General features: G+C 41.8%; 1 protein-coding gene across 1 annotated transcript in view; it reads right to left on the bottom strand.

Moving 5' to 3' along the window:
- Positions 1 to 16,896: 16,896 nt before the first annotated feature.
- Positions 16,897 to 18,468, bottom strand: part of LOC144769537 (CD209 antigen-like protein A) — an 89,716-nt gene continuing 88,144 nt past the window's right edge. Inside the window, exon 7 of the mRNA XM_078653679.1 lies at positions 16,897 to 17,053. Coding sequence (XP_078509805.1) covers positions 16,897 to 17,053 — 157 coding nt within the window. The remainder of the gene's footprint in view (positions 17,054 to 18,468) is intronic.

Raw genomic sequence — 18,468 nt, forward strand, 5'->3', positions numbered from 1 at the left:
GAAATAAACATAGAAGCACAAAACAATAAAAACATGCAAAAATGATGGATCAATCAACATATAAAAGAACGAATCTGTAACAAACATAGAGATACAAACTCCAGTACTCATATAAAGCTGATGTGAAAACATGCAGAAATAATAGGTGCATCGACAGATAAACATACAAACATATAAAAGACATGTAGATACGGAGTTAAGCAAAGATATATTTAGAGATAACACAAAAATTCCATGCGGTCATTGAGGCCGTTCGGTGCCATGGTGGACATAAAGCGAATCCAAAAGTTCTCTCTTTTCAATAGAGTGTTCTTGTTGTTGCTGGTGATTTTAACCTGCTCAAGAATTAGAAACTTCAATTGCGCCACACTATGTCTGTGTTCCAAAAAATGAGTAGCCACACTGGATTTCATGTTTTGTGTGCGTATATTGCTTTTATGTTCCAAGATTCGTACTCGAATCTTTCTCTCCGTGTGACCAATATAGCACTTGCCACAAGGGCATTTGAGCATATAGATGACATTGCTGCTATTGCACGTGGCATTGACTTTCAGTTTTATGGTATGTCCCTTCAAAGGATGAGTCGTTTTGTTGCCTGGGATACAGTTCCCACAGTTACTACAATTGTAGCAGGGCTTTAGACCATTGTAAATAAGCGAGGATGAAGTTGCTGTTGGGTGGTTCAATAACTCCTTGACATTGCGGCCTCTAGTGAATGCAAACATGGGTGGTTGGTTAAACAAACCATTGAAATCAGGTTCCATAACAAGGATGGGCCAATGTTTCCGAATGATGTGTTGAAACTGATTCGACAGTTTAGAATATTTCGAGAAAACCACCATTCTGTCTGAAGTTTTTTTTGGTTTGGATTTCAAAAGTTGTGCTCTCACACATTTGTCGGTTCGCTGCATGGCTAGATCCAAGATGGGTGTGGGATAGCCCCGTGCTTTCAAACGTTCCAATGTGTTTCTGAGGGCTTGTTTACATTCCTGTTCTTTAGACACTATGCGTTTCACTCTTAACAGTTGTGCATAAGGTAAATTGTTTTTAAGGCCAGGTCGATGAAAACTGCTGTAGTGTAATATGGAGTTCCTATCGGTAGGTTTACGATAAATCGTCGTATACCAGTCTGTGATGTCACGATGTATTTCAACATCAAGGTAGTGGACGCATTTATCACTGTATTCCCAGGTGAACTGGATACGTTCATTAACGTTATTCCAAGACTCAAGAAAGGTGGTAAGGGTTTCAGTAGAGCCTGCCCATAGCAGGAAAATGTCATCAATGTACCGAAGGTACATTTTTCCATGTAGTAGCCAGTCATTTTGAGATAGAATATGAGACTCTTCAAACACTTGCATATAGATATTAGCATAACAAGGAGCTGCCGAATTTCCCATGGCAGTCCCGTTCAGTTGGAGTACCCATTTGTCTTGTACGTTGAAGTAGCTATGATATAAGGTGTACATGGTCAATTGCATAAGAAAAACTTGTAGGTCTTGATCCAAATTGGAAGTCATCAGTGTTTGTTCAATCGCTTCCATCCCTCCATCATGGGGGATGGAGGTATAGAGTGAACATACGTCCACCGTACACATAATCAACTCGGTGTTTCTGAGGATATTCATAATCGGTTCAAGTTTGACAAGAAAGTCTGTGGTATCACGTACATGTGACTTTGATTTCAGAACAAATGGTTGTAAATACTTATCCAGAAATTTACCCGTATTCTCATGGATGCTGCCTCTGGTCGACACAATTGGACGGAATGGAGGTTGGGTCGCATGCTTATGCATCTTAGGAAGCATATACATCGTGGGAGGTTTAGGGTTGATGGGAGTGAGATATCTTCTCGTCCTGTCGTCGATGGTGCCATTGTCAAAAGATGTATTGATAATTTCAATCAGTTTCTTTGAGAACTCTAAGGTAGGGTCTCCAGGTAGAAAATCATATACATTAGAATCATTAATGTGAGCCTCAATGTTTCGTTGGTAAAAGGCGGTATCCATAACCACTAATGCTCCACCTTTATCAGCATTCATGCAGGTAATCATAGGGTTATCCGCGAGATTCTTTAGTATATCCCTTTCTTTTTTGGACCAGTTTCCATGTTTCACATGGGATTGGAAAGGTAAATGAGCTATTTCTTGTCTCACTAGATTCTCAAAGGCATCAATAATTTTGTGGCTCTGGGGAGCCAAAAAGGTACTATGCGGTCGGAGACCTCTCAGCATATCATCATCAAGTTTAGGCGTCTGGCAAATGTTCTCAAAGTAATGTCTCAAACGGATATTGCGTATCAGTTTGAAAGTACTGACTTCCAATTCCAAAGTGTTGGACGAAGTGGTTGGCACGAAGGATTGACCCTTTTGTAGTGTTTTGATTTCCAGAGTCGACAATGTGGTAGCCGAAATATTGATGACCAAATTGTCATCTGGTTTTATTTCCGTCTGTTGTTTCTCTTGGGTTTGGTTACGGGTAAGTTTTTTCCGGTTACCTCGGTGGGTTTTTCCCCCCCGGGGTCTCTTTGTTGTTGGCCCGGTTCTAAAAAATGAACCGCAGATTCAGTGGAGGTACTGGGTGTCTGAGCATCTACATCAGATGTCTCTCGGGTAGGACGATTTCTGTTTTCATCCTCAGAAGAAGAGGTCTCATTCCCTGAGAACGGATTATAGACTTTGTTAGGACGTCGGCGGGCATACACCTCTGCCCAGGTGTACACCTCGCCGAGCTTGTAGTCTATAGTGTCTCTTTTAAATTTCCGCAGTTTCCTCTCTTGTGTCTCCCTGGTGTGTTTTTCAATTTGAGACTGTAAATCTTCAAGCATCTTGGTAAATTCCTCGATTGGCATGGCTTCGTCCAGCTCCTTCTTTATGCTAGTGATCTCTTATGCTAGTTCTTCTAGTGTCTTAGAAAGTTCCTCGACGATCAAGAGGATCAAGTCGAGGGAACATTTATTGAGGATAGAGTACCAACGCTCAACAACGTCCTAACAAAGTCTATAATCCGTTCTCAGGGAATGAGACCTCTTCTTCTGAGGATGAAAACAGAAATCGTCCTACCCGAGAGACATCTGATGTAGATGCTCAGACACCCAGTACCTCCACTGAATCTGCGGTTCATTTTTTAGAACCGGGCCAACAACAAAGAGACCCCGGGGGGGAAAAACCCGCCGAGGTAACCGGAAAAAACTTACCCGTAACCAAACCCAAGAGAAACAACAGACGGAAATAAAACCAGATGACAATTTGGTCATCAATATTTCGGCTACCACATTGTCGACTCTGGAAATCAAAACACTACAAAAGGGTCAATCCTTCGTGCCAACCACTTCGTCCAACACTTTGGAATTGGAAGTCAGTACTTTCAAACTGATACGCAATATCCGTTTGAGACATTACTTTGAGAACATTTGCCAGACGCCTAAACTTGATGATGATATGCTGAGAGGTCTCCGACCGCATAGTACCTTTTTGGCTCCCCAGAGCCACAAAATTATTGATGCCTTTGAGAATCTAGTGAGACAAGAAATAGCTCATTTACCTTTCCAATCCCATGTGAAACATGGCAACTGGTCCAAAAAAGAAAGGGATATACTAAAGAATCTCGCGGATAACCCTATGATTACCTGCATGAATGCTGATAAAGGTGGAGCATTAGTGGTTATGGATACCGCCTTTTACCAACGAAACATTGAGGCTCACATTAATGATTCTAATGTATATGATTTTCTACCTGGAGACCCTACCTTAGAGTTCTCAAAGAAACTGATTGAAATTATCAATACATCTTTTGACAATGGCACCATCGACGACAGGACGAGAAGATATCTCACTCCCATCAACCCTAAACCTCCCACGATGTATATGCTTCCTAAGATGCATAAGCATGCGACCCAACCTCCATTCCGTCCAATTGTGTCGACCAGAGGCAGCATCCATGAGAATACGGGTAAATTTCTGGATAAGTATTTACAACCATTTGTTCTGAAATCAAAGTCACATGTACGTGATACCACAGACTTTCTTGTCAAACTTGAACCGATTATGAATATCCTCAGAAACACCGAGTTGATTATGTGTACGGTGGACGTATGTTCACTCTATACCTCCATCCCCCATGATGGAGGGATGGAAGCGATTGAACAAACACTGATGACTTCCAATTTGGATCAAGACCTACAAGTTTTTCTTATGCAATTGACCATGTACACCTTATATCATAGCTACTTCAACGTACAAGACAAATGGGTACTCCAACTGAACGGGACTGCCATGGGAAATTCGGCAGCTCCTTGTTATGCTAATATCTATATGCAAGTGTTTGAAGAGTCTCATATTCTATCTCAAAATGACTGGCTACTACATGGAAAAATGTACCTTCGGTACATTGATGACATTTTCCTGCTATGGGCAGGCTCTACTGAAACCCTTACCACCTTTCTTGAGTCTTGGAATAACGTTAATGAACGTATCCAGTTCACCTGGGAATACAGTGATAAATGCGTCCACTACCTTGATGTTGAAATACATCGTGACATCACAGACTGGTATACGACGATTTATCGTATACCTACCGATAGGAACTCCATATTACACTACAGCAGTTTTCATCGACCTGGCCTTAAAAACAATTTACCTTATGCACAACTGTTAAGAGTGAAACGCATAGTGTCTAAAGAACAGGAATGTAAACAAGCCCTCAGAAACACATTGGAACGTTTGAAAGCACGGGGCTATCCCACACCCATCTTGGATCTAGCCATGCAGCGAACCGACAAATGTGTGAGAGCACAACTTTTGAAATCCAAACCAAAAAAAACTTCAGACAGAATGGTGGTTGTCTCGAAATATTCTAAACTGTCGAATCAGTTTCAACACATCATTCGGAAACATTGGCCCATCCTTGTTATGGATCCTGATTTCAATGGTTTGTTTAACCAACCACCCATGTTTGCATTCACTAGAGGCCGCAATGTCAAGGAGTTATTGAACCACCCAACAGCAACTTCATCCTCGCTTATTTACAATGGTCTAAAGCCCTGCTACAATTGTAGTAACTGTGGGAACTGTATCCCAGGCAACAAAACGACTCATCCTTTGAAGGGACATACCATAAAACTGAAAGTCAATGCCACGTGCAATAGCAGCAATGTCATCTATATGCTCAAATGCCCTTGTGGCAAGTGCTATATTGGTCACACGGAGAGAAAGATTCGAGTACGAATCTTGGAACATAAAAGCAATATACGCACACAAAACATGAAATCCAGTGTGGCTACTCATTTTTTGGAACACAGACATAGTGTGGCGCAATTGAAGTTTCTAATTCTTGAGCAGGTTAAAATCACCAGCAACAACAAGAACACTCTATTGAAAAGAGAGAACTTTTGGATTCGCTTTATGTCCACCATGGCACCGAACGGCCTCAATGACCGCATGGAATTTTTGTGTTATCTCTAAATATATCTTTGCTTAACTCCGTATCTACATGTCTTTTATATGTTTGTATGTTTATCTGTCGATGCACCTATTATTTCTGCATGTTTTCACATCAGCTTTATATGAGTACTGGAGTTTGTATCTCTATGTTTGTTACAGATTCGTTCTTTTATATGTTGATTGATCCATCATTTTTGCATGTTTTTATTGTTTTGTGCTTCTATGTTTATTTCACCACTCTAAGATGGCCGCTAATATGGTGATGACTGGTGTTTGCAGCACATGGGGTAGTCCTTCGTTTATTTCTTGCATGCATTTTTCACGGACCTTTGATTTAAGGAGCACTAACGCTCTTACTCTCTTGACGATTCACCGCTTTTGACGACTCCTTGCTGAGTCGCTTGTTCATCCGCAATCTGTAAGTACCGAGTGGGGGATTGTTATTTAGCCCCTGTCTGTTGACAGGCACAGACTGTATTGCACGAGGGTATTTTAAACGCACTGGTTACATTTGTTTGTAACACACATTTTTCTCCTGAAAACGGAGCATGTTTACTGTGGGATATTTCGAGCACCTGCACTTTCACTCTTGTTTGTGGCGAACTTGGTTTGGTTACAATTATGTCCAGCTTTATTGTTATCAGCATTAGCACGTTTATTCAGCATGTTTATATATGCATTCGTGATAACGTTATTGGTTCACATGACGTATTTTATTTTATTCACGTGTATGAATACACAGTATAATGTAGTTTGTGAGATATATGCTTTCAAGTTAGGAGTTATCGGTATAGGATATTGAAATGTTTTCATTTGGATTGTTTCCTTAGATCTGTCCCCTGAGGAAGGGCTGGTCCCGAAATGCATTGGGATGCACAATGTGATGTGCAATAATTTAATGATTGCAACTCATTCACCCATGGAACGCAGTTTATTTTGTGGATAAATTCATGGATTTTCACCGGTCACACATGAATAAAATGTGACAGCTGTTTAAAAACTACGTTTGGCATTAACATTTGATATTTTTTGATTTATATGGAATTAGACCAATGGTCTTCAAGTAGTGCATGGAGGTGCTCACTCCATTGAGGGAGCCTTGCATTAGTACCTTGGTTTTCACACTGTTAGAGCAGACAGTGTTTCCTCTGTTGCACACTCAGTGTTCAAACGACATTACCCGATTTACTTTCAGCTGTGCGAGTACCCACGCCTTGATTGTCTATGTTGGATTTTTGTCATTTTGGTTTTGTGTAGTTTAGATTAAATACCTTTATTTTTCTAAACTGTTGTGGAGTCAGTTTGTGGTGTTTTCACTGTGTTACTGTGAGTGTTGGTACAAACATTGCCTCTGGTTAGCCTTGACTGCTCGTGCCAAGCTACCTAGAGGGTGAGCAGGGGTTATCTCAGAGGGTTTCCTCCTTACCCTCACTAGAAGCAAGGGTCCCTATTTGGACAGTGGTACCTACATCTGCCAACTAGAGCCTCCAGTTCTAACAATGGGTATTTGCTGAATGTAGATTTTGGTTTCTTTAAAAAATGTGCCCTCTGGTCCTTTTACAACACATTCTGTGAAATATTTTCGTGGAAGCAGCACTTGTTTTATGCCTGTTTTTTTGCTTTAACTTTGGGCCTTTCTTTAATTCATGTCTCAAACGCCTTTCAAATAAAATTTTAATTTTTTGGTACCTTCATTTTGTGAAAATATTGTCATGGCCGGAGCACACATTTTTTGCTGATTGCATGTTCTTTTCCAAATATTTTCCTCCAGTGCCTTTAAAGTACGTATTTCGTTCTTTACCACACATTCTGTGAAATATTGTTGGGACAGCAGCACACATTTTAAGCATAAGGGCTGTCTACATATTATTAACCCTGGGCGTAGTTTGCGAAGTAGCGCTACGCTTAGCTACATGAAGTGCACTTCGTGAGCTACGCGTAGCTCTAAGCGAACTGCGTAGTGCACTGTTCGCAATGATTGCACAGTGCTGAATGCTTGTCCGCACTGTGCAATCATTGAAAACGGCATCTTGTACTGTGCGAGCTGTCTTTTACTGCTGCTCGAGTAGATTTTTATTCAAGCGGACGCTTTCTCACATGGACTGGTAGTTTCTCATTGCGAGCGGTCACAAGCATACGCGACCACTCGCAATGAGAAACCTGACCTTCCCGTGATGTTGCTGATCGCGAACGAGGAAAAAGTCTCGCCGGGATGTCATTTTGCTTGCTTTCTTGCAGTCGCCAACTTGATGTTGAGGACCGCGAGCAAGCAAAAAATGACCGCTGCACCACGCTATGCGTATTTGCACTGTGCTACTTGCCATTTGCGTAGTGCGAAGTAGCGCAAACTTGGCAAACTACGCGAGCGTAGCATAGTGCTTTGCCCAGGCTTACATATTATGTTTTTTTCACTTTTTTCACTTAGAAGCCTTTAAACTAATTATTTCATTTTTTGTACCAGGCATTCTGTCAAATATTGTCATTCAGCAGCATGCATTTTATGCAAATCTGCTCTCTTTATGTTTTTACCTTGGCTTTGTCAGTTTATTTAAATTATAAAAAATTTTCCTCACACACCTTCTAAAAATGTTTCTCGTTTTTGACACCATGCAATTTGTCAAATATTGCTGTCACAGTAGCACACATTTTATGTGTGTTTGTTGCAGGTGAAGTCCACATTTGAAAGGGCTTTTTAAGCTAACCTGTGGAGAAACAGGTCCTAATAATTTCACAGTGCGTTCACCAATCAACCACTCACACTTCACAAGGATAAGCTTGCTGCCCCATTTTCCTGCGTGCATTGAAATTAGTAATAATACAGGGCGTTTACACTGTAAGGAGCCAGGTGCCTCAGCAGCCATAGCCAGTGCGTAGGGAACAGTCCCCCAAGAAATTCCACGGTTACCAGCAGAGCAAGCTTCAAAGGATTTCATTGTCTTCTTTTATTCCAGACTTGGTTTTTTTATTTAGTGTTGTGGGACTAGTAAAATGTTTCAGCTAGGCACATTTAAAATGTTAATTATGTATGTTCAAAAGCCTTTAGCCTATGTTTAGCATGTATGCACTTTGTAATAGATTACATTTCATTTTTTTTACAAAACAAAGAGGATGCGACAAGGAGTATGCAGTCGCGGAAGAGTTTGTATTTTGGTTAAAAAAGACAATAGTTATGGTACATAAAAGAGGACATTTGACTAATTTTTCAGATCGCTATCGCTGTGCATTTAGAGTGTGTTTGTTAACACCATTTATTTTATGTTGTTTGCCTCGTCCTGTCTGCAGAATTATTTTTTTGGGGTTGTTTGTACCATCCTGTATGCACGCATTCCTAATCTGCTTGTAGGATGTATATTTTCTTTAAACATTCTTGCCTCCAATGCATTTCAACTTATTGTCTTGCTTTTATGGGCATGCCTTTTGTGGAAAATTATTGTGGTAGCAGCCCGCATTTTATGCATTTTTGTTGCCTGTAGGTACTGCTTTTTAAAAAAACTGTTTTATCTCACCAATTTATAATTAAACAAGTAACAAAACAATATGTTGCCTTTCTTAAAAACAAGTCCTAACACTTCAGCACAGTTTCAATAACTTATATTACACAACTATTCACTAAGCTACAACTTACAGCAGAAAACAACTTTTTATTAATCACATAGACAAAACCCAATGCGTTTACCAGTGCTTGTTCATAGCCCCCTTTTTAATTAATATATTACAAGATTCATTTAGACATTGATAGCCTTTATTGGATTTTTCTGTGAGTAGAGGACCACCATTCCTTGATTCATTAAGATTGCTAGGCTTCCTGCAGCAAAACACCTACGAGCAGTTCAAAGGCATCAAACATAGATTCACTTAATAGAGGAGGAGGGTGGTCAGAACACTGTAAAAAACAAATTGGTTCCCAATTTTAGGTTGATGAATGCATTTTAAATGTATTTTTGTGTATGGCATGAGACTGTCATTTTTTTGTCTGTGCAAAAAAATCTCATCTTTAACCTCTAGCCTACTGACTTAGAAAAGTGGAAATATAAAGTGCATGCAGAAATGTAAAAGGTGTTTCTGTGTGTATGAGGGTATACGAAGGTATGAACATGTAGTATTTTAATAGGATGAACCTGTGCTGGACTTGGAGGTACATAGCATGATCCTTCAATATTAAATAGTATGCTTCTCTCTACTTACCAGCAGTTCGAAAGTATGCAGATTCAGCCTTTAGGAACTGAAATGTTCGATGCAGAATGAAGGGAGGCATGGGGGTTTGCCTATAAAGCCACCAACCACAGTCTATTTTATTGAGCCGATGGTACTTCAGTAGGTGCATAGTATTTTGCCCTTTTACCCTTTTTGAAAACAGGGATAATTATAGATGTTTTCCATGACTCTGGTATATTGTCATGGGTTAGAGCATTAAAAACCCTACAAAGTAATCTAGACCAAAAATTAGGAAAACATTTAAAGGCGTCAGCAGGAACACCATCAGGTCCTGGCGCCTTTTTTTTCAGAGTGCAGTCTATTGCTTGTAGGACTTCTGCAACCTCAAAATGCACTTGATTTCCATCAACTGTATGACCAACCGGGCCCCCGGGGCCTCCACTGCTGTGGTCTGAATAAATGTCACTAAAATGTTTTATCCAACCTTCATCAGTTATGTTAGTTTCTAGAGGAGAATTCACCTCTCCTGTGAAAAAAGGTTGGTTGACAATTTTCCAAAATTCTCCACTGTTTTTCAATATTACTGGTTCTGATAGTTGGGACCAAGCTTCATCTTTGATCACTTTTTTCCTGTTAGCTATAGCTTTTTTATATTGAGCACTACAGGTTGTGATATGGGCGGGAACTTTTGGGACTGCCTTCAAAGCGCTTAGAAGTGCGCAGTGTGCTTTTGTGCATCTGTTATCAAACCATCTTTGAATGGGCGTTGTCAGCTTTTTTGAACCAGCAAGCAGTCTTTGATTAATTTTGCTGCAGATGCAACCGAAAGCGAGTACCACTTCCCTATTATCTGCCTCACTGGATGAGCACACCCCAACCTCAACCGCAGCATCAGTGAGTACCTCTTGTACGAAGGATTCTGGGATTATACTATCCCATTTCAGTCTACGTCCCTGATCTTTCGCTTTGAATGCTATCCTATTGTCGCAAGGACCAACTTTACGCGAGAATAAGTCGATATTTACTAAATCCATGGTGACAGGATTATGATCACTAAACGCAGAAACCACAGTTTTATACATTAAAACTTTACCTAATAAAAATGATGAAATGAATATGTAATCAATAATAGAGCCATTGTCTGTTCCCTTAAAGGTAGAGGTCCTGACCCCCCCCTCCCCACACCCACACTCATATAAATTCCATCTTCCTAGGAAGTTTTCTAAACATTCCCCCTGTTTATTGTGTCCAAGATGGATTGGCGAGCAGTTAGGGGGGGATTCTTCTTCATCGCAAACACACGTTAATGTACAAGGGTGGATGTTGAAGTCCCCCATAAAAACAATTTCAAAAGAATGTACATTTTCACTATAGACTGACAAAAACTGATCCAATTTATCTAGACTAAACAAGGTACAGTCAGATGCATTGGCATTATAAAAATTTATAAACAAAATATTAGAATGATCTACTGAGGTAAGTTCAACAATTAAACAATGATCAGAGCCCGAGTCGCATTTCTTCAAGCGGCCTTTTATATCAAGTTTAAAAAGACTTAGTAGTCCTCCCTTGGCTCTTCCTGCAACACTGGGCACTGCTGGGATACAAAAATAACTGTATCCGTCCAATGAGAAATTATTTTGTGTGTCCCAGGTTTCTTGTAAAGCAATGATGTCGAACTTACTAATAAAATCTGACCATGCCAGAATACCCACTTTTGCCTTAATTCCTGCAATATTCCAAGTAAGTATACTAAAAACAGATTCATATTGCCCCTCATGGCTATTGTTTTTGAGCGAAAGTCAATCATTTTGGTCCAGGGAAGATAAAGGAATATAACGGTTGGATAACATAAGAGGTTGAGCAAAAGGATTTAGCTGAGCTGGATGAACTATACGATTCATCGTATTTCGGCTTCGCTCTTGGCCCCATCTATTATTCATATCCCAATTGTTATCCCACCCAGGTGCAGGGGTCCTTGGATAGGTAACATTCTGTCGTTCACCATAAAAGAATTTTAGTGTTAATGGGACGACAGTACCCTGTCTGTGTTGGGGCGGAAGTAAATTAATGAGAATATTTGGCAGGACGCCTGGATGAGAAAAGCTCACTGCCACACAATCCCCTTTAAATTTTTTAGGTCGATTTCCTAGCCAGGGAACCCTCTTTGCGGACTTAATGTCCTGAGCCAGTTGCTGCTCCCCCCCCAGAAACTAGCTTCATATTGTTGATAGCCATTTTAGAGCCTTGTTTGACAAAGAAGTGGGTGATTCACTTATACCACCATCTAGGGGTGGGACATTGGCTAATACAAGCACAACAGGTGAGGCTTCAACTATAAATTGTAAAGGGTCCAATTCCTGAGCTTGTACTGGCGGGATATTAACAGTTAGTGTATCATCACCTTTACCAGCTATCTGGTTAACATTTATTATTGGTGGCTGCACTGGTGGGTTAGTATGCGACAGATCCTCTGTTCCCTCACCAGCAACATTTACCCCTATATTGTTGCCCAGATTAGCAACCAACGTGGTTATGTTTTCTACCCCCCCTGCGACCTTGTTTTGCAGTCCTTCCAGTTTTTTAACCTCAGTTTGTAGCTTATCTATTTTAGCTACTAGGGGTTTGATGATAGCTTTGATTTTACCTTCAATCAATTCAGCAATTTTTAGAAACAAATCATCATCAACAATATATTTTACTATCCCCTCCTCATTATTATCCTTTAGTTTTGCCTTTGGAGTAGTTGCCCTCTTCCTCCTTACCCCAGACCGCAGCCCTCCCCGCTTTGGCTGGTTCTTTACACAAGTACGTACTGGCCGGGGGGTGTGGTCTGAGGTAGACTGTTCTTCGTCTGAGAGACACAACTGTGCCTCCTTTTCAGAATCAATGTCCGTCGCATTTTCAGCGTCCACAATAAGTATCTCGGGGGCAAGCACTTCATTCTCAGGTGATTTGCTTGTGCCCTGATTAAAAGGGAGGCTAAGGTGGTCATCGGGATCAGTCTCCAAAGATGATATATCATCAGTAAGAGGAAGTATAGTAGGACTCAGACATTGTAGATCTGGTGATTGACTCAAACCCAAAGACTCTCTCCTTTGTGTGTTAATTTTTTTCACAGTTTGGACCAAGTAATTATCCATAGTGTTGGATGTGATGGCAACAGTTTTTTTAGACATCCTAACACTATACCCCAATGTCTCTACGGACTCCTAAATCAAATTGTATATGGGGACTTTCTCAGGGCAACTAAATCTTACTTGGACATGAGGACTCTTTCGTCGCTTCCGGCAGCTTTCCTGGCCCTGTCCCTGTCGCTTCCTGCCGCAGAGGGCCATAGAGGGCCCGCCCTTTGCCCCGGCTTAGCCCCGGGCTTCCCGCTCGCGTACCGCGCCCCGGGGACTACATCACCCGGCAGGCCTAGCGGCAGCGGCGCGAGGCTTCGTGGCTGTGGGAGTCTCGGCGGTGGCGGCTTGAAGACCTGGCCCTTCTTTTGACTCCTGGCGGTGGCGGCGTGTCAGGTAAGGTAAGTGTGTCTCCCCCGCTCTGCCGGGACGTCCGCAGTTTTAATGCGCCAACTGGCGCTCTCTCCCCGCGTCTAATGCGCGCCGCCGCTAGGCCTGCCGGGTGATGTAGTCCCCGGGGCGGCGGCGCGAGGCTTCGTAGCTGTGGGACTCTCGGCGGTGGCGGCTTGAGGACCTGGCCCTTCTTTTGACTCCTGGAGGTGGCGGCGTGTCAGGTAAGGTAAGTGTGTCTCCCCCGCTCTGCCGGGACGTCCGCAGTTTTAATGCGCCTTCTGGCGCTCTCTCCCCGCGTCTGATGCGCGCCGCCGCTAGGCCTGCCGGGTGATGTAGTCCCCGGGGCAGCGGCGCGAGGCTTCGTAGCTGTGGGACTCTCGGCGGTGGCGGCTTGAGGACCTGGCCCTTCTTTTGACTCCTGGCGGTGGCGGCGTGTCAGGTAAGGTAAGTGTGTCTCCGATGGTACTTGAAAAGGTCCATAAAGTTATTAAGTTAATGAAAACTTTAATAATGGCAACATTTAGAAAAGAAGGGTATACTGGTGATTTTTTGTGTACGTGTGCGCAGTTGTGTGTGAGTGTGTTTGTGTGTGTGTCTCTCTCTCTCTCTCTCTCTCTCTACATGGACATCTAAAAGAGAGATTTTAGCTGTATAGAGTCATCAATGTTTTGCCCTCACCACAAACATCAATACAATTTCTAGCCGACTTATGAATGTCTTCACTGGGGCATCATTAAAGTTTGAAGATGTTTCAAAATGTGTGTGTGGTGTGTGTATTTGTGAAAGTGCATGTTATGCACACGTGTAGGGGACACATTTGTATGGAGACATCAGGTTCATGTCCTTTTAACCAATGTTTAATTGATATCCTTTCTAACCTACTTAATAGTACCTAGAGTAGTGGATGTGATTTTAGAGGGAGGATGTGACTCCTAACAGGTGACAAAGGAAACCCTAATGTTCTCAAAACTCCAGTGGGCTTGAGCCATTTAGGGATCCTGCATTTATTTATCTTTTTCTTGGCCTATTCTCCTTTACTGTGAATCTGTGATTCTTTGACTCTCACTCAACAAGTACAAAGTATCTCAAATACTGCAGCTGCACATCACTATCCAAAGGTTCTAGGACTGCGCTATTGGGATTCAGCAATGCAGACAGAAATGGTAGGAAAGCGTAGCAGCACACCCTGCCGGTAGATTTCTCACATGTTCAAACGTTCCCACCAAAAAGTGTAGTGACAATTTCCCTAATAAACCTTTCTAGGGAGATTCCACTAAAAAAATCAACTTCACAGGAGAAAACATCTTGTAATAGTGAATTTTTCAGAGATTTTCTTTCACTAAAATCTACCTTATGTTAATTTTTCACTTGGATGTTTTAAACATGAAGAAGTTCAGCAAGTTGGTGAAATAAAAAAAAAAAAACACTGAGCAGGCATAGGCAAACTTGCAAACCTTTCAAAGCCACTAGTGACAGGCTTGCCAAAGTGAATGCTGAGAACCCTTGAGTGGCTTCTGTTCATCTCACTGGTCTGTGACATGGATGTGGACTGGGAGAGACAATGCAGGTGGTTTCTTGAGAAAGCTTCCTGGATTTAAGGGGAATGCTGGGGTACTGTAAGAGACTGAAGTAGAATGTGTTTGTCAGCTGGAGATATTTGAGCCCCTCACTACATTGACCATTTGACTTAGATGCCATCGAGTTGGGAGTATGTTATGGATCCACATGTTGTTTTTCAGTTGAATGAATTCAAAATGTACATTGGCTTGAGCTTGGAACCCATCCTTTGCACAACATGAGTGACCCTGGCCTTACAGAAATGGATTTTACGCATCATGTGTATTTTATAGGGGCTAATATGGTGCCACTGTGTGCCTGTTTTGTGGGTGTGATTGAGTCTTATTTGTAATTACCAATCATACAAAAGGAGGTGTGTTGTAGGAATTTAGAAGACCTTTCAGTGCATGAGACTATTTGTCTTTGGTGCTTCAAGGCAAAGTCAAGTATTGCTCATCTGTTTACCAACACGGTCTTGTTTACCCAAAGGTTAGAGGGGTTTATGGTATGGAAGAGATTCTTTCCTATACCTTTTATATTCTTTGTTGTTTCTTTAGGCAATGCATTCAAACATTTAACAAAAGCACACACTTTTTGAAGAGCATAAAGACTGTTAAGACCAAGGGCCTGATTTGTATTCTGGCAGACGGCCCATTGTTCTGCCAGGACGACAGACTAAATTACTATGTTGCCCTGGTGAAGGGCCCACCCGCCAGATTTATATATGACCGCCAAGATGGCAGTATTAATAAAGCATTGACAGGAACCTCCTTCACAGTGTTTCCCGTCAATGCATTTCTCTGTTTGGTGCAGGGTTCCGTCTCCCATGTAGAAGGGAGCATTTAGTAGTTTTCACTGTCCCTTACCACCAGGTTTTTCCTGACGGTGATTGGAAGTGAAAACTGACCTCTAATTCTACCCATCTAAATCGTGTGGTTGAAAGTACAGGCCTGCCTCCAATGGCCCTTACTCTACAGGGACGCCGGACGGGTTTATTCAGAACAGAGACTGAGTAATCTGCAACATGTTAAACCTATGGTCCATCTGCATCTAAATCAGGTGGGCGGACTATTATCTTGGCGGTAAGCATACTCATTCATCTTTGCGACAGAGTATGCCAACTACCGAGATATAAATCAGGCCCAAAATTATATAAAAACACTTTGCAAATGTTAACACGTACCCATAGCTTCACATTTGATTGACAATAAATGACAAGACAACCATCCAATGCCAGTACCATCAAAAAATGATATTAAAATTACAGTTTAAAAAAACAGGACACATATACAAGTTTCTTGCATAAAACATTATCATTGTAAAAAACACATTTTATTTTAGTTTGTTGATGGTATATTTTCTGAGATATTTTCTTAGTTATGGAGTCCTTTCGGAGGATGAACACAATGTGAGGGTGGGGTGCACATATTTTGTTGATGAGTGTATGGAACACTATTGACAAATGCATTTGCGAAGCTCTCCCTGCTGCTGCTGATGGCTGCCGAGATAGATCAGTTCTAAGGACAGCCATAGGGACCCCTAAAGGACATAATTTTGGCAGTGAGCAGCCCATATTAGGAGGTTCTGAAATCACCCTTTGCTATTTGGTTTCAACTTTCATTGTTGAACTTGATGCTCTCCATTTGCCTTCTTCCCTGTTTTTGTTTTACTGTGGTCAGGACTATTGGAGAAGACGGCGTGGCCACCTGCTATGTTTCAGCACAGCAAATGTTACTTTATGTGGAACATGCACTTCTCGGCATCAAAGCAAAGGGCACGCATGCGCACACACTCACACACACACACACATACATACACATACACAAGTAGATCCTACTGATGGCTTGGACAGCAGCAAAAAGAGGTTTAAAAATGGTTGACTAGGCCTACTATAAGTCAGGTGACTGAAGAGCGCTTTCACTGGAAATATAGTTCAGAAAGCAGCTTTTTCAAATGTTTAGCTGGAAGGAAGAAAACAAATTACCACATTGTTCATGTGCCCTAATATTAATCAGATGTGGTGTAGGAAGTACAACTCAATGAACACCAGAGGGTGCCTGAGCTATGAGATGCCGGGAGAGGAAGGCAGAGAAAAAACTGTCAGAGGAGAGTGCAGTATCCTAAAGTCATGACTGTTTTTGTCTTTACAGGAGTTGTGTCTTTTGTGATTTTGTTTCCATTGAACCTCATTCAATGGGCTAGTGGTGGCCGTATACCTCTTCATGTTAAGCCGGTAACACGCCTGCTGGTCGTTTGCACAGGCTGCGTTTCAGAAGCTGGCATTGGCTGTCATTCCATCCACTTGAGTTGTAGAACACATTAAAGAATCCCACACAGTTCTCCACTCCACCATTATTGTTAGGCTCATCATACTGCCAAAAACTGCAAAGAAGACAAAGTTATTTACAGACAACAATCCACGGGAGCATCTGATCATCTCACTATACCGGCAATTGCTTGGCATCAGGAACAGCTTTTGGCTGGTCTTCCTGGGTCCAGACCAAGGTGGGCAATCTTCAGAGGGGCACACAGGGCTCTCTGCATTTAGATAATGCAAACAGCAGCGCCCCTCTCACTTTGGTTCCAGTAATTCAGTGAAAGTGCTTTGAATCATTATCATGCTGCAGACGTTTATAACACCCCATCTACTCCATTCCTTGCTCTCCCATTACCTTCTCACCCCCTGCCACCAAACATCAACAACACACCAACAACAATTTGGCCCCAGTGTGACAGTGGCAAGATGAGTGAATCAGATGAGTTGGGGAAGGTCTGAAGAGGTTCTTGTTCAGAGGCCAGTCACTGCTCTAATGCAATCAACCAGGGACTGACCTGATAACACAAAAGTCTCCCCCCCCCAGATCCCCTGCACTGCTTCATAGCAATGGAGGAGCCACTATAATCTCAAGTCAGATGCCTGGCTCTGGCTCAGCTTCAGGTCCTCTTGGATCTTTGAGTCCAAAACAAGGTTGGCGTTCATGTGGCTTATGCTTGCCACCACACACTAGCCTCATGCACCTAGAACTGAAGACAATGCACTAACATTTGATGTAAAACAGGAAACAGAAAATGACGCCCATATGGTGGCTGATTGTACAATGTGAAAAAACACTTTTGATCAATCCTAGCTGACCTGCACACAAATTGTGTGATCCTATGCAAATATCCTATTTCAGAGTCACCTTTTTTGTCAATATTACTAATGAGAGCTGCTTCAGGCATTCGTGTTCAGGACGTCTGCTGTACAAAAACCTTTTGGTTTGATTTCATAGACTGCTCCACTTAAATATGAATCTAGGTCACATTTAGGGTATATGGCCACCAACTTGTCTCTTAGTTCACTATGGAATTCTCATCAAAGTGGTGGAGGCAGAAATATTCAAATTGTCACGTCTAACAAAGTATGACTTTTGAACAATACTGCCAAATGAGGGGATATAATCAGATGTACTATGGTGAAATGATTCTGTGTGTTAAATAAAAATAATTAAAAAAAGGCTTTATAGCATGTTTGCCTGATGTTTGTTGCATGATTTACATGAAAATATTTTCTAGACTGAACTCATGCACAAGCTCTTGGAGTTAAACCAGTCCCTTGGCTGGGGCAGCTCTGGCTCAGCTTTCATTTTTAAATCTTTGGCTCGCCCATGTCTACTCTCTCATTTCGAGCTTGAGTTTTTTATTGACTTTAATAAATTTCTGTCTTATTGTATACCTTCTGCCTGAGCACATTCCTCGATGAGCCACAGACCTGATGGAACACCTTCACTTCAAGATACTGGCCAGCCCCACCTCCA

Source organism: Lissotriton helveticus, chromosome 7 (genome assembly GCF_964261635.1).
Source record: "Lissotriton helveticus chromosome 7, aLisHel1.1, whole genome shotgun sequence".
Lineage (NCBI taxonomy): Eukaryota > Metazoa > Chordata > Amphibia > Caudata > Salamandridae > Lissotriton > Lissotriton helveticus.